The sequence below is a fragment of the Podarcis erhardii genome (assembly GCF_964252035.2).
Source record: "Podarcis erhardii genome assembly, chromosome: 2".
Classification (NCBI taxonomy): Eukaryota; Metazoa; Chordata; class Lepidosauria; order Squamata; family Lacertidae; genus Podarcis; species Podarcis erhardii.
Genome location: NC_138498.1, coordinates 111,973,291 through 111,987,525, shown reverse-complemented (window position 1 = coordinate 111,987,525; position 14,235 = coordinate 111,973,291). Strand labels below are relative to the sequence as shown.

General features: G+C 46.8%; 1 protein-coding gene across 1 annotated transcript; it reads left to right on the top strand.

The window, feature by feature from the left end:
* The first annotated feature begins 2,112 nt into the window (after positions 1-2,112).
* Positions 2,113-12,644, top strand: LOC309336820 (zinc-binding protein A33-like). Its single transcript, XM_081853192.1, has 7 exons — positions 2,113-2,245; positions 3,392-4,038; positions 5,668-5,763; positions 8,756-8,989; positions 10,033-10,055; positions 10,832-11,187; positions 12,107-12,644. The coding sequence occupies exons 2-7, from the start codon at positions 3,613-3,615 to the stop codon at positions 12,628-12,630; spliced, it is 1,659 nt and encodes a 552-aa protein (XP_081709318.1). The 5' UTR covers positions 2,113-2,245; positions 3,392-3,612; the 3' UTR covers positions 12,631-12,644.
* Positions 12,645-14,235: the final 1,591 nt, after the last annotated feature.

Sequence of the window (14,235 nt, the reverse complement as noted above, 5' to 3'; positions counted from 1 at the left end):
CCTCTGCCGTCCCCTTCTCCTTGTGCCCTCCATCTTTCCCAACATCAGGGTCTTTTCCAGGGAGTCTTCTCTTCTCATGAGGTGGCCAAAGTATTGGAGCCTCAGCTTCACGATCTGTCCTTCCAGTGAGCACTCAGGGCTGATTTCCTTCAGAATGAATTGGTTTGATCTTCTTGCAGTCCATGGGACTCTCAAGAGTCTCCTCCAGCACCATAATTCAAAAGCATCAATTCTTCAGCGATCAGCCTTCTTTATGGTCCAGCTCTCACTTCCATACATCACTACTGGGAAAACCATAGCTTTTACTATACGGACCTTTGTTGGCAAGGTGATGTCTCTGCTTTTTAAGATGCTGTCTAGGTTTGTCTAGGGAGCACCTTAGAGACCAACTAAGTTTGTTATTGGTATGAGCTTTCATGTGCACGCACACTTCTTCAGATACACTGAAACAGAAGTCACCAGGCCCTTATATATAGTGAGAGGGTGGAGAGGGGTATTACTCAGAAGGGTGGTGGGAATGGGTGATTGGCTGATAGGTGTGGTAAACCTGTAGACGACTGTTAACGACTAGGCTGAGTGGGAATTCGAGCTAAGGTGATGCCAATTAATTTCATTGGGTGTATTCTGAGTAAGACTAACAATTCACTAAAGTATTTTGGGTTGGCTAAAGCAATAGCACCACCTACAGTTTGACACAAGCAGTACACACTGCAGCAAACTCTTCCCAAGAATATTGTTGAGATCAGATAGCTGTAATGAGGACGTTCTTAAAGTCTCTGGAAGAGACTTATTGGCTGATGCACAGGATGAGGAAGAAATTATTCTCACAAAGTCCCCACCTTCATGTTACTGCCCTCTACTGCCAATTTTAATTGAGTCCTGTTTTCATGTTGTGGTCTTCTCAACCTTCTAGGGTCTAAGTCTAGCCCCATTTCTGACCTATATGATGCCCCCACTTTATTACATCATAAGTGACAGCTCTGTGTTACCTGCTGTGGACATGGAAGACCACACCCCCCTCTCCCTGTGATTGGGTGAGTTGCTCTGATGTCACGGAATGTTGCTGCCTGTTAGAATTGCTGCAACGTAGGGCAACGCTGACAGCAAAACAATACTTTTCAGAATCTTGAGACACGTTCTGTTTTATATTGGGGTGTTGTTTTTTGTGTGCATTTTAAGCACAATAAACACCGAGAGACCCCCTGCTTCTTCTGCAGAAGGCCGGTGTGCACACTGGAGACAGAAAGGGACTACAGTGGTACCTCGGGTTAAGTACTTAATTTGTTCCGGAGGTCCGTTTTTAACCTGAAACTGTTCTTAACCTGAAGCACCACTTTAGCTAATGGGGCCTCCTGCTGCCGCCAGACTACTGGAGCACAATTTCTGTTCTTATCCTGAAGCAAAGTTCTTAACCTGAAGCACTATTTCTGGGTTAGTGGAGTCTGTAACCTGAAGCGTATGTAACCCGAGGTACCACTGTATTGACAGGAAGAAGGTTGGCAAAGATATTTTAGTGACTGAAGGTTCCCAGTGGATCGAAGAGCCAGACCATTGTTCCATCTCATCCAGCGTTATCTACACTGACTTTCCAGGGTTTTCAGACCAGGTGCTCTTCCAACCCTACCCGGAAATGCTGGAGAATGAATCTGCAAAGCAGATGTTCTGCAGCTGTCCCCAAAGGCACCAGCCACATCTCCGACTGAGGATTAACTCTGTTACGTCCTCCGCACACTGCTGCTGCCAAACCCTTAAACTATCCTTGCTCCCATTCCTGTGTCACTTGTCATCTAAAAGGACCCTCTCTCTATTCCCGCATCCCACTCCATCTTCATATGCTTGGGACATCTCCCAATATCCCCCACCCTCCAATTCTCTGTGCGCTGTGTAAAGGGCGCTGCTGCAGGATGGTTCCTCCTCCTCCTCCAAGGGGAAAGTGCTGACTCAGTTTTGCTGGAGCGCTGGCAGCTTTGCAGAGGCCAGAATTGCTGCGTCAACATCATCGCATCTCCGTAGAAGTGAGCCTTGCTGCAATATGCAGGATCTGAAGTCTCCCTTCCCCATCCCTGCACTTGGACGCAAGGGGAGGGGGGAAGGGGTTAAGGAGGACAAAGGCAAGCCCATGCAGAGGATAAGGGAAAACCGAGGCTAATTCAAGAGGAGAGGTCCTAACCTGATCCTATTCCAGTAGCAAATAGCCCCGGGAGAAGACTGGGAAACAGCAGGGGAGGACATTTCAGCTAAAAGGGTAAGAGAGAGTTTTGTGCTCCTTGCAACCAGGCAGTCTGCTTTGTAGGGGAAGAGGAGAGTCTGAAAGCTCCTGAGAAGACTTCGATGTAGTCCTAGGCTGCGTACACATCATTCATTTAAAGCACACACTCTCCAAGATCCTGGGAATGGTAGCTTTTGAGGGTGCTGGGAATTGTAGCTCGGGGTGTGTGTTAAACCACAGTTCCCAGGATTCTTGGGGTGTTTTTTTTTAAAAAAAAAGTATGGTGTTTATGCAGCCCTGAAGACATTGGGAAGCAAGTTCTGCGGGCTTCTCTGACTAAACTTGCTAAGGATAAGCTTTGAAAATAAACTTGAAGCCTGAAAGGTGACACTCACAGAGGAAAACCACTGGCCAGGTATGACGTTTTGTGATGGAAGAGCTCTTGAATTTTGAAAAACCAAACATAAAACTTCATATATTTATAGTAAGCTCTGAAGAAAAGTGTGTTCCTTGAATCAGCAAAGAGTGTGTTATGATTTGTTAATCATTGGCTGTTTGTTCTAATATACGCTACTAAAATAAAAAAGGTTTTTAAAACCCTTAGTAGCAGGTGAACTAAAGAGCGGGCGTCAATCAGGATTTTTTGAGCTGTGTGACTTTTAGGTCTTGTGAGATTATTATGGTCTGGGGTACTATAGAAGAGCAACTCTGTAGGTCAAATCTTGTGTAAGTTTCTAGCTCACTATAAACATTTCCAGACAATCTGTTTATTGAGCATTCGTCCTGGGTTTGGTTGCAGGGAGATTAGATGATGTTGGCTATTTAATAGGCATTCATACAGTTGGTTTGTAGGGAGATTAGACGATGTTGCTTCACAGCATGTGCTATTCCACACTTTCCAGTGCATTTCCCTGTCACTTTCCTTACCGCAAAAAGTCCAATTTTGTGGGGAGGTGGGCTTGTTGGGCAAGATTTTCCAGTGTGCAAACTGAATTTGCTGGTATGTGGTTAAATCCAACCCCAAGATAGCAACAGTCCTGAAGTGCTTTAAGGCAGCTTTCCCCTCCAAATGAACAGATGGGGATATCTGGCTGTATACAGGGAAGCTACACATTGTAACCCAGTTTTCTACATCTTCTTTTATTTTAAATTATCGCCGCCACCACCATCATTAATAAACAGGAAAAGGTCGTTGATAGTTCTGTTCAAAGAAACATCACAAAGCAAAAAAGCTCAACTGAAAGCCTGAAAGTAAAAGAAGCTTTGTGATCCCTTGTGAGAGGAAAAAACAAACATTTTGGCTCATTGGAGAGAAAAATCCACCAAAGTCCACCAAGCCAATAGGTACAGGCCCAGCCATACCAAGGAGAAGTGGTAGCTGTGGCGGCCTCTCTCTTTTCAACATGGCGTCCGTGAAAGAGGTATCCAGCTTCACTGAGGACCTGCTGTGCCCCATCTGCCTCTCCATCTTCCGAGACCCACACATGCTGGAGTGCGGCCACAGCTTCTGCGCCCCGTGCTTGGAGCCCTGCATCCCCAAGGGTCAGAGGCGCGGGCTCTGCCCCGAGTGCCGGCGGCCATTTGCTTTGCGCCGCATGGCCATCAACCGAGCCCTCTGCAGCCTGGCCGAGAAGGCCCGCCTTCTCAAACTGGACGAAGGTCCCCAGGTCGGCGGGACCGGAGGCTGGTACTTCTGCGAGGAGCACGAGGAGCCGCTCAAACTCTTCTGCAGCCAGGACGAGGGGCCCGTCTGCGTGATCTGCCGCGACTTGCCTCAGCATCGTGGGCACGACTTCCTGCCCATCAAAAACGCAGTTCAGGCTTATCAGGTGAGAGAGGCCGTTTGTTATTCAGCAATGTACTGGAGGCTAAGTCACAACAACAACAGCCTCCATGCACGTACAGTCATACCTCGGGTTACAGATGCTTCAGGTTGTGTTTTTTTGGCTTGCGGAAGTACCGGAACGGGTTACTTCCGGGTTTTGGCGGTCGCGCATGTACAGAAGCGCTAAATCATGGATTGCGCATGCGCAGACATGCCGAATCGCAACCCGTGCGTGCGCAGATGTGCCATTGCGGATTGCGGACGCTGCGGGTTGCGAACGTGCATCCCTCGCAGATCATGTTTGCAACCCAAGCGTCCACTGTATTAGGAATCTGTTTCCAGAGCTTCTAAGTCAGAGGGCTTTCAACGAGAGGACTTTTCCTGGAGGTGCCATTTTAAAAAATTAATTGGCATTTAGGATGGACATTCAGTCAGCGGTGGAGCAAGCCGATTGGGTGCCTGGGGCAGTGTGCATGCCCTGCGCCAAGGGGTGGGGCCAGCCACCCGTGGGGTGGGGCAAGCCGGGGCAGGATGCTCTGCGGGGCCTCAGAGGAGTCTGCCTGCCTCCTCCCCCTCAGCCGCCTTACAGAGAGGGAGGCAGCGGGTGGACTGTTTGGGGCAGACACATGGCTCAGGATCACTACAGGCCCCACAGTGAGTGCCGCCCGGCATTTTGTCACCCCCCTCAGTAGTGACACCCAGGGTGGCCTGCCCCCACCGCACCCCCTTCCTCTGCCCCTGCATTCAGTCACACTGTGGAGCCTTAATCTATAGTAAGTCCTCCAGATATTGCTGGACTCCAGTTCCCATGCTGGACTCCAGTTCCCCCAGGCAGCCTGGCAAATTCTAAGGGATGATGGGAGTAAGAGTTCCAGCAACATCCGGAAGATGAGATATTATTAGTCACCCTTGAACCAAAATAGTTGAATGTCCCCTCTCCCCTGAATTATAATAGGCATTCATACAGTTGGTTTGTAGGGAGATTAGACAATATTGCTTCACAGCAAGTGTTACCCCACACTTTCCACTGTCTTTCCCTGTCACTTTCCTTACTGCAAAAAGTCCAATTTTGTGTGGAGGTGGGCTTGTTGTGCAAGACCTTCCAAGGTGCTATAATTGTGCAAACTGAATTTGCCGGTATGTGATTAAATCCAACCCCAAGATAACAACAGTCCTGAAATGATTTATAAGAAACAACTTGGACAGAATAATTGTACCCATCTATCACGATGCTCCTGTCATTTTAGAAATTTAAAAGAGGTCCTAGAGAAATGGACTTAGGGTTGTCCAGCCTTCCTGAGCCGCCTTCCCAACATGTTTTTCCTAATGCTATTGCACATAGTGAAACGTTTTGCATCTTTATTTCTAGATGGTAGGTATTTTTTGAAGCTCACTTTTCAGAAAACCAGGGCTGCTAACTGTGGTGCTCCCAAATATGTGAATATGCATAAGGGTTCCACTTCTTTAGTCCTTCTCTAAGCCTAAGCATTATTTGCTTACAAACCATCTTCATATGGGGAGACCTTCAGAGGGGTGATGTGTCTGTTTGGCATTTCCTCCACTCAGCCCTGTCCCCTTTGAAAGAATGCTATGCTATCTTAAATGGCATTGGGGGTTTTCTCTTTTGCTCCAGGACCAGCTGAAGGCATCTCTAGAGCCTCTGGAGGAAGGTCTCAGGCGGTTGAAGATGAGCCAGTGTCGCCAACAGGAGAACATTATAGAATTGAAGGTGCAGGCAGCATTGTTGGGTTTTATGATGGGGCAGTTGGGCTTTCCAGGCTACGCAATGCCAAATTGAACCTATCCGTTTCCTGGTCATCTTCTGGTCTGCCTTTGTAGTTGCTAGTGATGTTGTTGTTGTTTAGTCGTTTAGTCGTGTCCGCCTCTTTGTGACCCCATGGACCAGAGCACGCCAGGCACTTCTGTCTTCCACTGCCTCCCACAGTTTGGTCAGACTCATATTGGTAGCTTCAAGAACACTGTCCCACCATCTCGTCCTCTGTTGTCCTTGACTCCCTGGAGGGAAAAAGAAACAAACAAGGTTGGAACTGCCTGCCAAAGCAAGTTTGCACAACTTCAGCCAACTAGACCATCAAATCCTCTTTACAGAACAGTCAACCCAAATTCATCAATCTGGTGGCAGGGAAGATTAGGGCACAATGAACTGTCAGAAGGTGCTAACCCCCGGTTAATAATGTCAACTGCAAAGGGGTCACATCGAACCAAACATTTAGAGCACTCCTAAACCACTTTAACAGTCATGGCTTTCCCCAAAGAATCTTGGGAACTATAGTTTAGTAAAGGTGCTGGGCTCTGTAACTCTGTGACGAATTGCCTAACAACTATAGATGATAGAGATGCTATAGATAGAAAGATAGATAGGTGGATAGATGATAGATAGATATAGATATATAGATAGTAGATAGATAGATAGATAGATAGATAGATAGATAGATAGATAGATAGATATAGATAGATGATAGATAGATAGATGATAGATAGATAGAGATGATAGATAGATAGATGATAGATAGATAGATAGATAGATAGATAGATAGAGAGAGAGAGATAGATAGATAGATAGATAGATAGATGATAGATAGATAGATATAGATAAATAGATAGAGATAGGTATTGTTGTTGTTTGGTCATTTAGTTGTGTCTGACTCTTCGTGACCCCCTGGACCAGAGCACGCCAGGCACTCCTGTCTTCCACTGCCTCCCGCAGTTTGACCAACTCATGCTGGTGGCTTCAAGAACACTGTCCAACCATCTCGTCCTCTGTCGTCCCCTTCTCCTTGTGCCCTCCATCTTTCCCAACATCAGGGTCTTTTCCAGGGAGTCTTCTCTTCTCATGAGGTGGCCAAAGTATTGGAGCCTCAGCTTCAGGATCTGTCCTTCCAGTGAGCACTCAGGGCTGATTTCCTTCAGAGTGGATAGGTTTGATCTTCTTGCAGTCCATGGGACTCTCAAGAGTCTCCTCCAGCCCCAGTTGCTAGTTGCTAGTGATGACCGTCTGTTAACCGACACCTGATATTTAAACATTCAGTATTTGATCAATGACCTTCAGACTACTGAAGGCTCCACACTCAGAGAATAGTAAGACTGCTCTGAGGAAGACAACTGTCTGGTCACGTGTTCTTTGTGAAACACAACACAGGAGAGCCAGCTGAGTCTATTCAGCTAAATGAAGACTCTTTGCTTCTCTCTTTATAGGTTACAATACACACAAGTGAGGATGATTTCAGCTTGGCCTGCAATGCTTAGAAACACTTTAGGCTCTGGGGCGCCACCCATGCTGCAGCTCACAGGAATGTGGAGCAAGGGTTGTGGACCGCTCGCATTGTGATGATCAACCACCACATCCTAAGTGGTTCTATGCATTACAAGTCCAGTGGGAATCCATGTTCATTGACCTCCATCATGGCCTCCAGCCCTGAACATCAATAGGCTACCTTTGAAGGTGACTCGGAAACTACAACTAATCCAGAATGCAGTAGCTAGACTGGTGACTGGGAACAGCCACTGAGACCATATAACACCGGTCCTGAAAGACCTACATTGGCTCCCAGTACATTTCCGAGCACAATTCAAAGTGTTGGTGCTGACCTTAAAAGCTCTAAATGGCCTCGGCCCGGTATACCTGAAGGAGTGTCTCCACACCCATCGTCCAGCTTTGAGGGCCTTCTGGTGGTTCCCTCCCTGTGAAAAGTGAGGTTATAGGGAACAAGGCAGAGGGCCTTCTTGGTAGTGGTGCCCGCCCTGTGGAACGCCCTCCCATCCGATGTCAAGGAAATAAACAACCACCTGACTTTTAGAAGACATCTGAAGGCAGCCCTGTTTAGGGAAGTTTTTAATGTTTGATGTTTTGTCGCATTATTATTATTATTCTGTTGGGAGCCACCCAGAGTGGCTTGGGAGGCCCTGCCACATGGACAGGGTATAAATAATAAATTATTATTATTATAAATTATTATTATTATTGGTTATGCTTCCAGCAGGAAAAACGCTGCTTGTTTTCATGTCCTTCTTGGGAAAATGGGCCAGTCTTGGAAACCAGGATGGACCCCTCCATCTTGACCTGGCGGGACAATTATTATGGATTTATGAGGCTAACAATTGATTGCTGGGATGAATGATTTATCAGAGAGGGGTATGCAGATCTGATTAATAGGTTGAAGGTCTAAGGGAGAAGAGGATTCTAGAGAAGGGCTATGGGGAACCTCAGGCCTGGGGGGACATATGTGACTTCACCCACACCCTCAGGACTCTTCCCCAGGCCACACTAGCCCTTCTTTGCCCCATAGGTCTTTCTGCCTGGCTGGAATATGCTCTTGAACGCTGATCCTGCTTCTTTATTCTTAGGATAAAGAGGGATCTCTGAGGAAACTATCCTACTATATTCTGGAAGTTTCCCAGAAGGGAACGTGGCCTTTGGGTAGAGGCCTTGTTGTCCACCCCTGTTGTTCTAGAGCAGCCTTTCTCAATCTGTGGGTCCCCAGATGTTGTTGAACTACAACTCCCATCACCCCTAGCTAGCAAGGCAAGAGCTCAGGGATGATGGGAGTTGTAGTCCAACAACATCTGGGGACCCACAGGTTGAGAACCACTGCTCTAGAGGATTGGTAGGTTCTGTTATTGGAAAAGAGCAGAATCCCATTCACCAATCCCATTCGAGCAGAAGCCTTCGGGTGTGAGTGACACACCTCTCCCCTTTCCAGACCTGCTCTGAGTCCTTGTCTGACCACGTCTCTGGGGAATTTGTGAAGATGCACCAGCTGCTGAGCGACAGAGAGCTGGGTTTAAAGGAGGCCCTGGAGAATCAGCGAGAGAAGAACTTGGCCCAGATGGAAACCAAGCTGAAGGAACTGAACTGGAAGGTGGCCTCTTGGTCGGAGACCCTCTGCCGGGTGCAGGCGGGACTGGAATGCAAGGACCAAATCAGTTTCCTCAAGGTGAGAGTAAACTAAGCCTGGCAGGACAGCTAACTCTATGATCTTAACCTCTTCATGCCTTAATTAGATGTAAGCATGTTGGTTATATGAGGCTGGTTATCCCACAGGGTGTGTGTACTGAGTTTTTCTATTAAAAAACATAGTTGATGTAGCCCATAAGCAGCCCATATTAAGCAGTTGATCCTTTACCTTTCTCGCCCTGATCTGGCCACAGTGATCCATGCGATGGTCACCTCCAGGCTTGATTACTGTAATTTGCTCTATGCGGGGCTGCCCTTGAAGCTGACCCAGAAACTCCTTACGGGGTCCTTTCTGTGGGATCACATTCATCCAGTGCTTTACCAGCTGCACTGGCACCCAGTGGAGTACAGGGTCAGCTTTAAGGTGCTGGTTTTGACTTTTAAAGCCCTATGCGGCCTAGGACCCTCATACCTACTGGACCGCTTCTCCTGTTATGCCCCGCGGAGGACCTTAAGGTCCATAAATAACAACACTTTGGAGGTCCTGAGCCTCAAGGAGGTTAGATTGGTCTCAACTAGGGCCAAGGCCTTTTCAGTACTGGCCCCAACTTGGTGGAATGCTCTGTCATAAGAGACCAGGGCCCTGCGGGATTTGACATCTTTCTGCAGGGCCTGCAAGACGGAGCTGTTCCTTCTGGCCTTCGGCTTAGACTCACTCTGACCCCTTATATGGGATTTGGCATATACATTTTCACTCGGGTGAATATCTGATGTTTCCTCCCTTTATGGTCTTGATTTATGGGCTACTACTACAATGAGGCTGCATTTTAAGCTCTATTTTAAGCCGTATTTTAATTAACTATTTTTGTTTTTTTCTATTACGTTTTATTGTAATTTATATTTAGTGTTAGCTGCCCTGAGCCCGGCCCTGGCCAGGGAGGGCAGGGTATAAATAAAAAAATATATTTATATATTATTAAAATCACAGGGGTCCCTGCCAGTTAAAAAAGGGACCACCTTAGGAAAAGGTCCTTTTCAGATGTTTCTTTCACCTCACTCCTTTCTAATTTCCCCCCTACTTAGGAGGCAAAAGAGTTGCTGGAGAGGTGAGTCATGCTATGCCCTTTCTTGTTTATAATAAGCAATTTCAGAGTTGGGGGGTATTACCAGGGACTTAAACAGGGCTGGATTTAGATTTGATGAGGGCCCCCCAAGCTACTGAAGGTAATGAGGCCCTTTATATGTCCAGTTGTCCTTTGTCAACAGCAAATTGTCGCTGTTTTTTGTGTTGAATATATGCTATATGGTAACTTATGGGCCTAATAGGTATCTAAAGCCATTTGCACATGCAGAATGTAGGCACCCTATATATAGAAATGAGCAAACCAGTGATATTTTGGGAAGCAGGCTAGCAGGCAGGGCCCATTACTTACATCATAGGAGCCTACACAACACAAAACACTGTTGCTGTATGTAGGTTTTATTTTATTTGTTTTTTTAATCTTATATTTTGGAAATGTACATCCAGTTTTTTCCCCTTTAATTTTTTTAGGGGCCCCTAAGAGAGGCGGGCCCTAAGCTATAGCTTGTTTAGCTTATACGTAAATCCGACACTGGACTTAAAAGATATGGGGCATGGGTCCAGAGACATAAATCTCCATAAAATGTGCATGTGCTGATTTATAGAGAAGTGACCACAAAAGCAGAAGCCTGGGCTACTAGTGTACCTTCTTTAAACAACTCCCGCTACAGAAATCACACAAAGCTTTTGCCAGTATAGAGATCAAGGCTGGAGAACTGGTGGCCTTCCAAAAGTTGTTTTTATTTATTTATTTATTTATTTATTTATTATTATTATTATTATTATTATTACCACCCACAGGGTCCGCACAGAGCAAGGAGCCCAGGTTGATGAGGAAGAGGAAATAGAAGCTGAGGCGGCGGAAGATGCTTTGGGAGCCAGCAGTGAAGACACAGATGAGTGTGACAATGAGACCGATGAGGGGCTGGCAAGAGATGAGGGAGATGTGGATGAGGAAGAGGAGGAGGAGGAGGAAGAAGAGGAGGAGGAGGAGGAAGAGGAGGAGGAGGAAGAGGAGGAAGAAGAGCGAGTGCGAGAGATGGCTGCAGAGGAAGAAGATGAAGATGGAGTGGTTCCTGTGGACTTGAACCTGGGCGAGTTCAAGGGCCCTCTGCAGTTCTACGCCTGGAAAGAGCTCTTGGGTGCCGTGCATCCAGGTGAAGTTTTCCCTGCTGCATTCTGGGAAATGGGGCTTTCAGGTCAAGTCTATTTGAAAATCCCAAAGAGGCAGCTATATTATGCTCTGCCTTCCTGTTATCTTGAAGTTCTGGCTCGTTAGTCAGGATACGGTGAACAGGAATAGGTTTTGGTAATCCACGTGTTCGATTGTTCATGCGAGCAACCCCCCGATGTATGATTTGGGGACCTGCAAAGAACAACAACAACAACAATTAGCCTCGGCCCAGTATGTCTGAAGGAGCGTCTCCATCCCCATCTTTCAGCCCAAACACTGAAGTCCAGCTTTGAGGGCCTTCTGGCAGTTCCCTCACTGTGAGATGTGAGGTTACAGGGAACCAGGCAGGCAGAGGGCCTTCTCGGTAGTGGCACCCGCCCTGTGGAACGCCCACCAATCAGATGTCAAAAAAATAAAAAACTATCTGAATTATAGAAGACATCTGAAGGCAGCCCTGTTTAGGGACGTTTTTAATGTTTGATGTTTTTAATATTCTGTTGGGAGCTGCCCAGAGTGGCTGGGGAAACCCAGCCAGATGGGTGGGGATATAAATAAATTACTGTTACTTCACTATCACTATTGTAATTATAATTATAATAATTATACAGTGGTACCTCAGGTTAAGTACTTAATTCGTTCCGGAGGTCCGTACTTAACCTGAAACTGTCCTTAACCTGAAGCACCACTTTAGCTAATAGGGCCTCTTGCTGTCGCCGCGCCACCAGAGCACGATTTCTGTTCTCATCCTGAAGCAAAGTTCTTAACCTGAAGCACTATTTCTGGGTTAGCGGAGTCTGTAACCTGAAGCCTCTGTAACCTGAAGCGGAGTCTGTAACCTGAAGGTACCACTGCATAATAAAAACATTAAAATAATTCCACACTCTTGTCCTTTTCTCCCCTAGTCCCTGCCTGCATCACTTTGGACTGCAATTCCGCTCACCCCAGCCTGGTCCTTGTGGAGGAAGCCACCGGGGTCAAGTTCAGCCCGGGGCGACGCTTCTGGCGACGGAAACCCGAGCGCTTCACCTCGAGCCCTTGTGTGGTGGGCCGGAAGGGCTTCACCACGGGCCGGTACTACTGGGAGGTACGTGTCGGGGACAGCGCGGGCTGGGTGATCGGGGCGGCCAAGAAGTCGGTGAAACGCAAGAAGCGCCTGAACTTCCGGCCCAAGGAAGGTGTGTGGGCCATTGAGTTGCGGGCCGGAGAGTACCGAGCCCTGAGTGAGCCGCGGACCCTGCTCTCGGTCTGCGGGAGAATGGATAAGGTGGGGGTCTACCTGGACTTTGAAGGGGGCCAGCTCTCTTTCTACAACAGCAGCAGCATGAACCACCTCTACACCTTCCAAGTGTCCTTCCACGAGGAACTGCTTCCTTTCCTCAGCACCCAAGGCAGCCACCCGCTATCTGTGTGGGACCTGGAGCTCTGAGTTGCTGGACAGCTTCCAGACAGTGGCGTAGCGTGGGTTGTCAGCACCCGGGGCAAGGCAAGTAATTTGTGCCCCCTAACCCGTGGATTTGCGCCCCCTAACCCTAACCCCCAGATGTTGCGCCCGGTGCGGCCGGCCCCCCCTGCACCCCCCCACGCTACGCCACTGCTTCCAGAGATGGGTGGGATCCCATCGCAGAACCACCAAACTCAGGCCGCTGATCCGGAGCCCTCGAGAAACAAACCCCGCTTCAAAGGTTATTTATGTATGCTACGACTGCCGCCAGAACTTCGTGAGCCCCAAAATGGAAAGTTCCAGAATTACCAGCAATAGAGGAGATGGTTGATTATGCGGAACTAGCAAAAGTGACCTGGAGAATCCGAAATCAGGAGGAAGCAACATTCCAAAAAGATTGGAGTAAATTTATGGAGTACATAAATAATAACTGTAGAAATCTGAAGACTCTGGCAGGACTGGAATAAATCTTACGATGTAGATAGGATTGGATATGATAAGAAACTGTGGAAAAGTAACTGACATAGGAAAATCTGTTGAAGGGAGGAAAGGAAGTCAATGCTCAGCAGTTTGTGGGGAAAGAATGTGGGTAAATGATTGTTGAATTTTACTGTATTTTGTTTATTTGTATTAAATGAAGCACCAATAAAAAGCATTAATTTTTTTAAAAAAAAAGAAAGAAAGAAAGGAGAAACAAACCCCAGAAGGTCAGACTTTTGGCAATAAAGCGACTGCGCCGGAAAGAGCAAGGTAACACATGCTGTGAGGCGAAACCGTCTAATTTCTCCTCAAACGTATCAATATGAATCAACATTACATAGTTTAGGGCATGTCATTTTAAGGGGCAAAGCTTAATTTCTGCAAATTTATTTTGCAAACGGTCTTAATAATACATTTTTGGCTGTGAGGAATTCAAATCTGCTATTTTTTTTTTGTGATCGGACAACATTTAGCCTTGTAAGTTTGATGAAGAAGCATACGAACTGCTTTTGGAAAACCAAGGAATTTTAATTTTACCTCATGAAAATGTCAGGTAATGCTGAATAATAACGACAACAATAAATATAAATAAAATTCACATATAACTGCAAGGACTTGCTCTTCTTTCCTTTGGACCACATCAGTGAAGGCGAGAGAGAAGGTTTGTCATCTGAGCAGCCCAGGACCTACATAGATACTGCCTAGGCTTGCGCCCCAGGGAGCTTGCTTCGGGGCTGATAACACAGCGGTTTGGCTTCACCCCTGTGTCTGACACCTGGATCTACATTCATTTATGCCAAAAAATATTAGTCACCCTTATGAAAAGTAATATTAATTTGTGTGGCTTCCTCTCCCCCTCTCCAAATTGTGCACACTTTGAATAAACTGTTTTAACTGTGTGGTAGCTGCATTCCTTATTCATGCATTTCTCCACTTAGCTGTTACCTTTAGCAATAGTCATAAACATGAGCTACTCTGGGGAATTGCCGCTTCCTATAGTCTCTTTAATTTGATGCTCTTAGGTTTCCTGGGACATTTTTCTATTTGGATGCACATTCAGCAGTTTCAATTACCGCCAGTGCTTCTGTCAGATCAATAGGCATTTTCCCT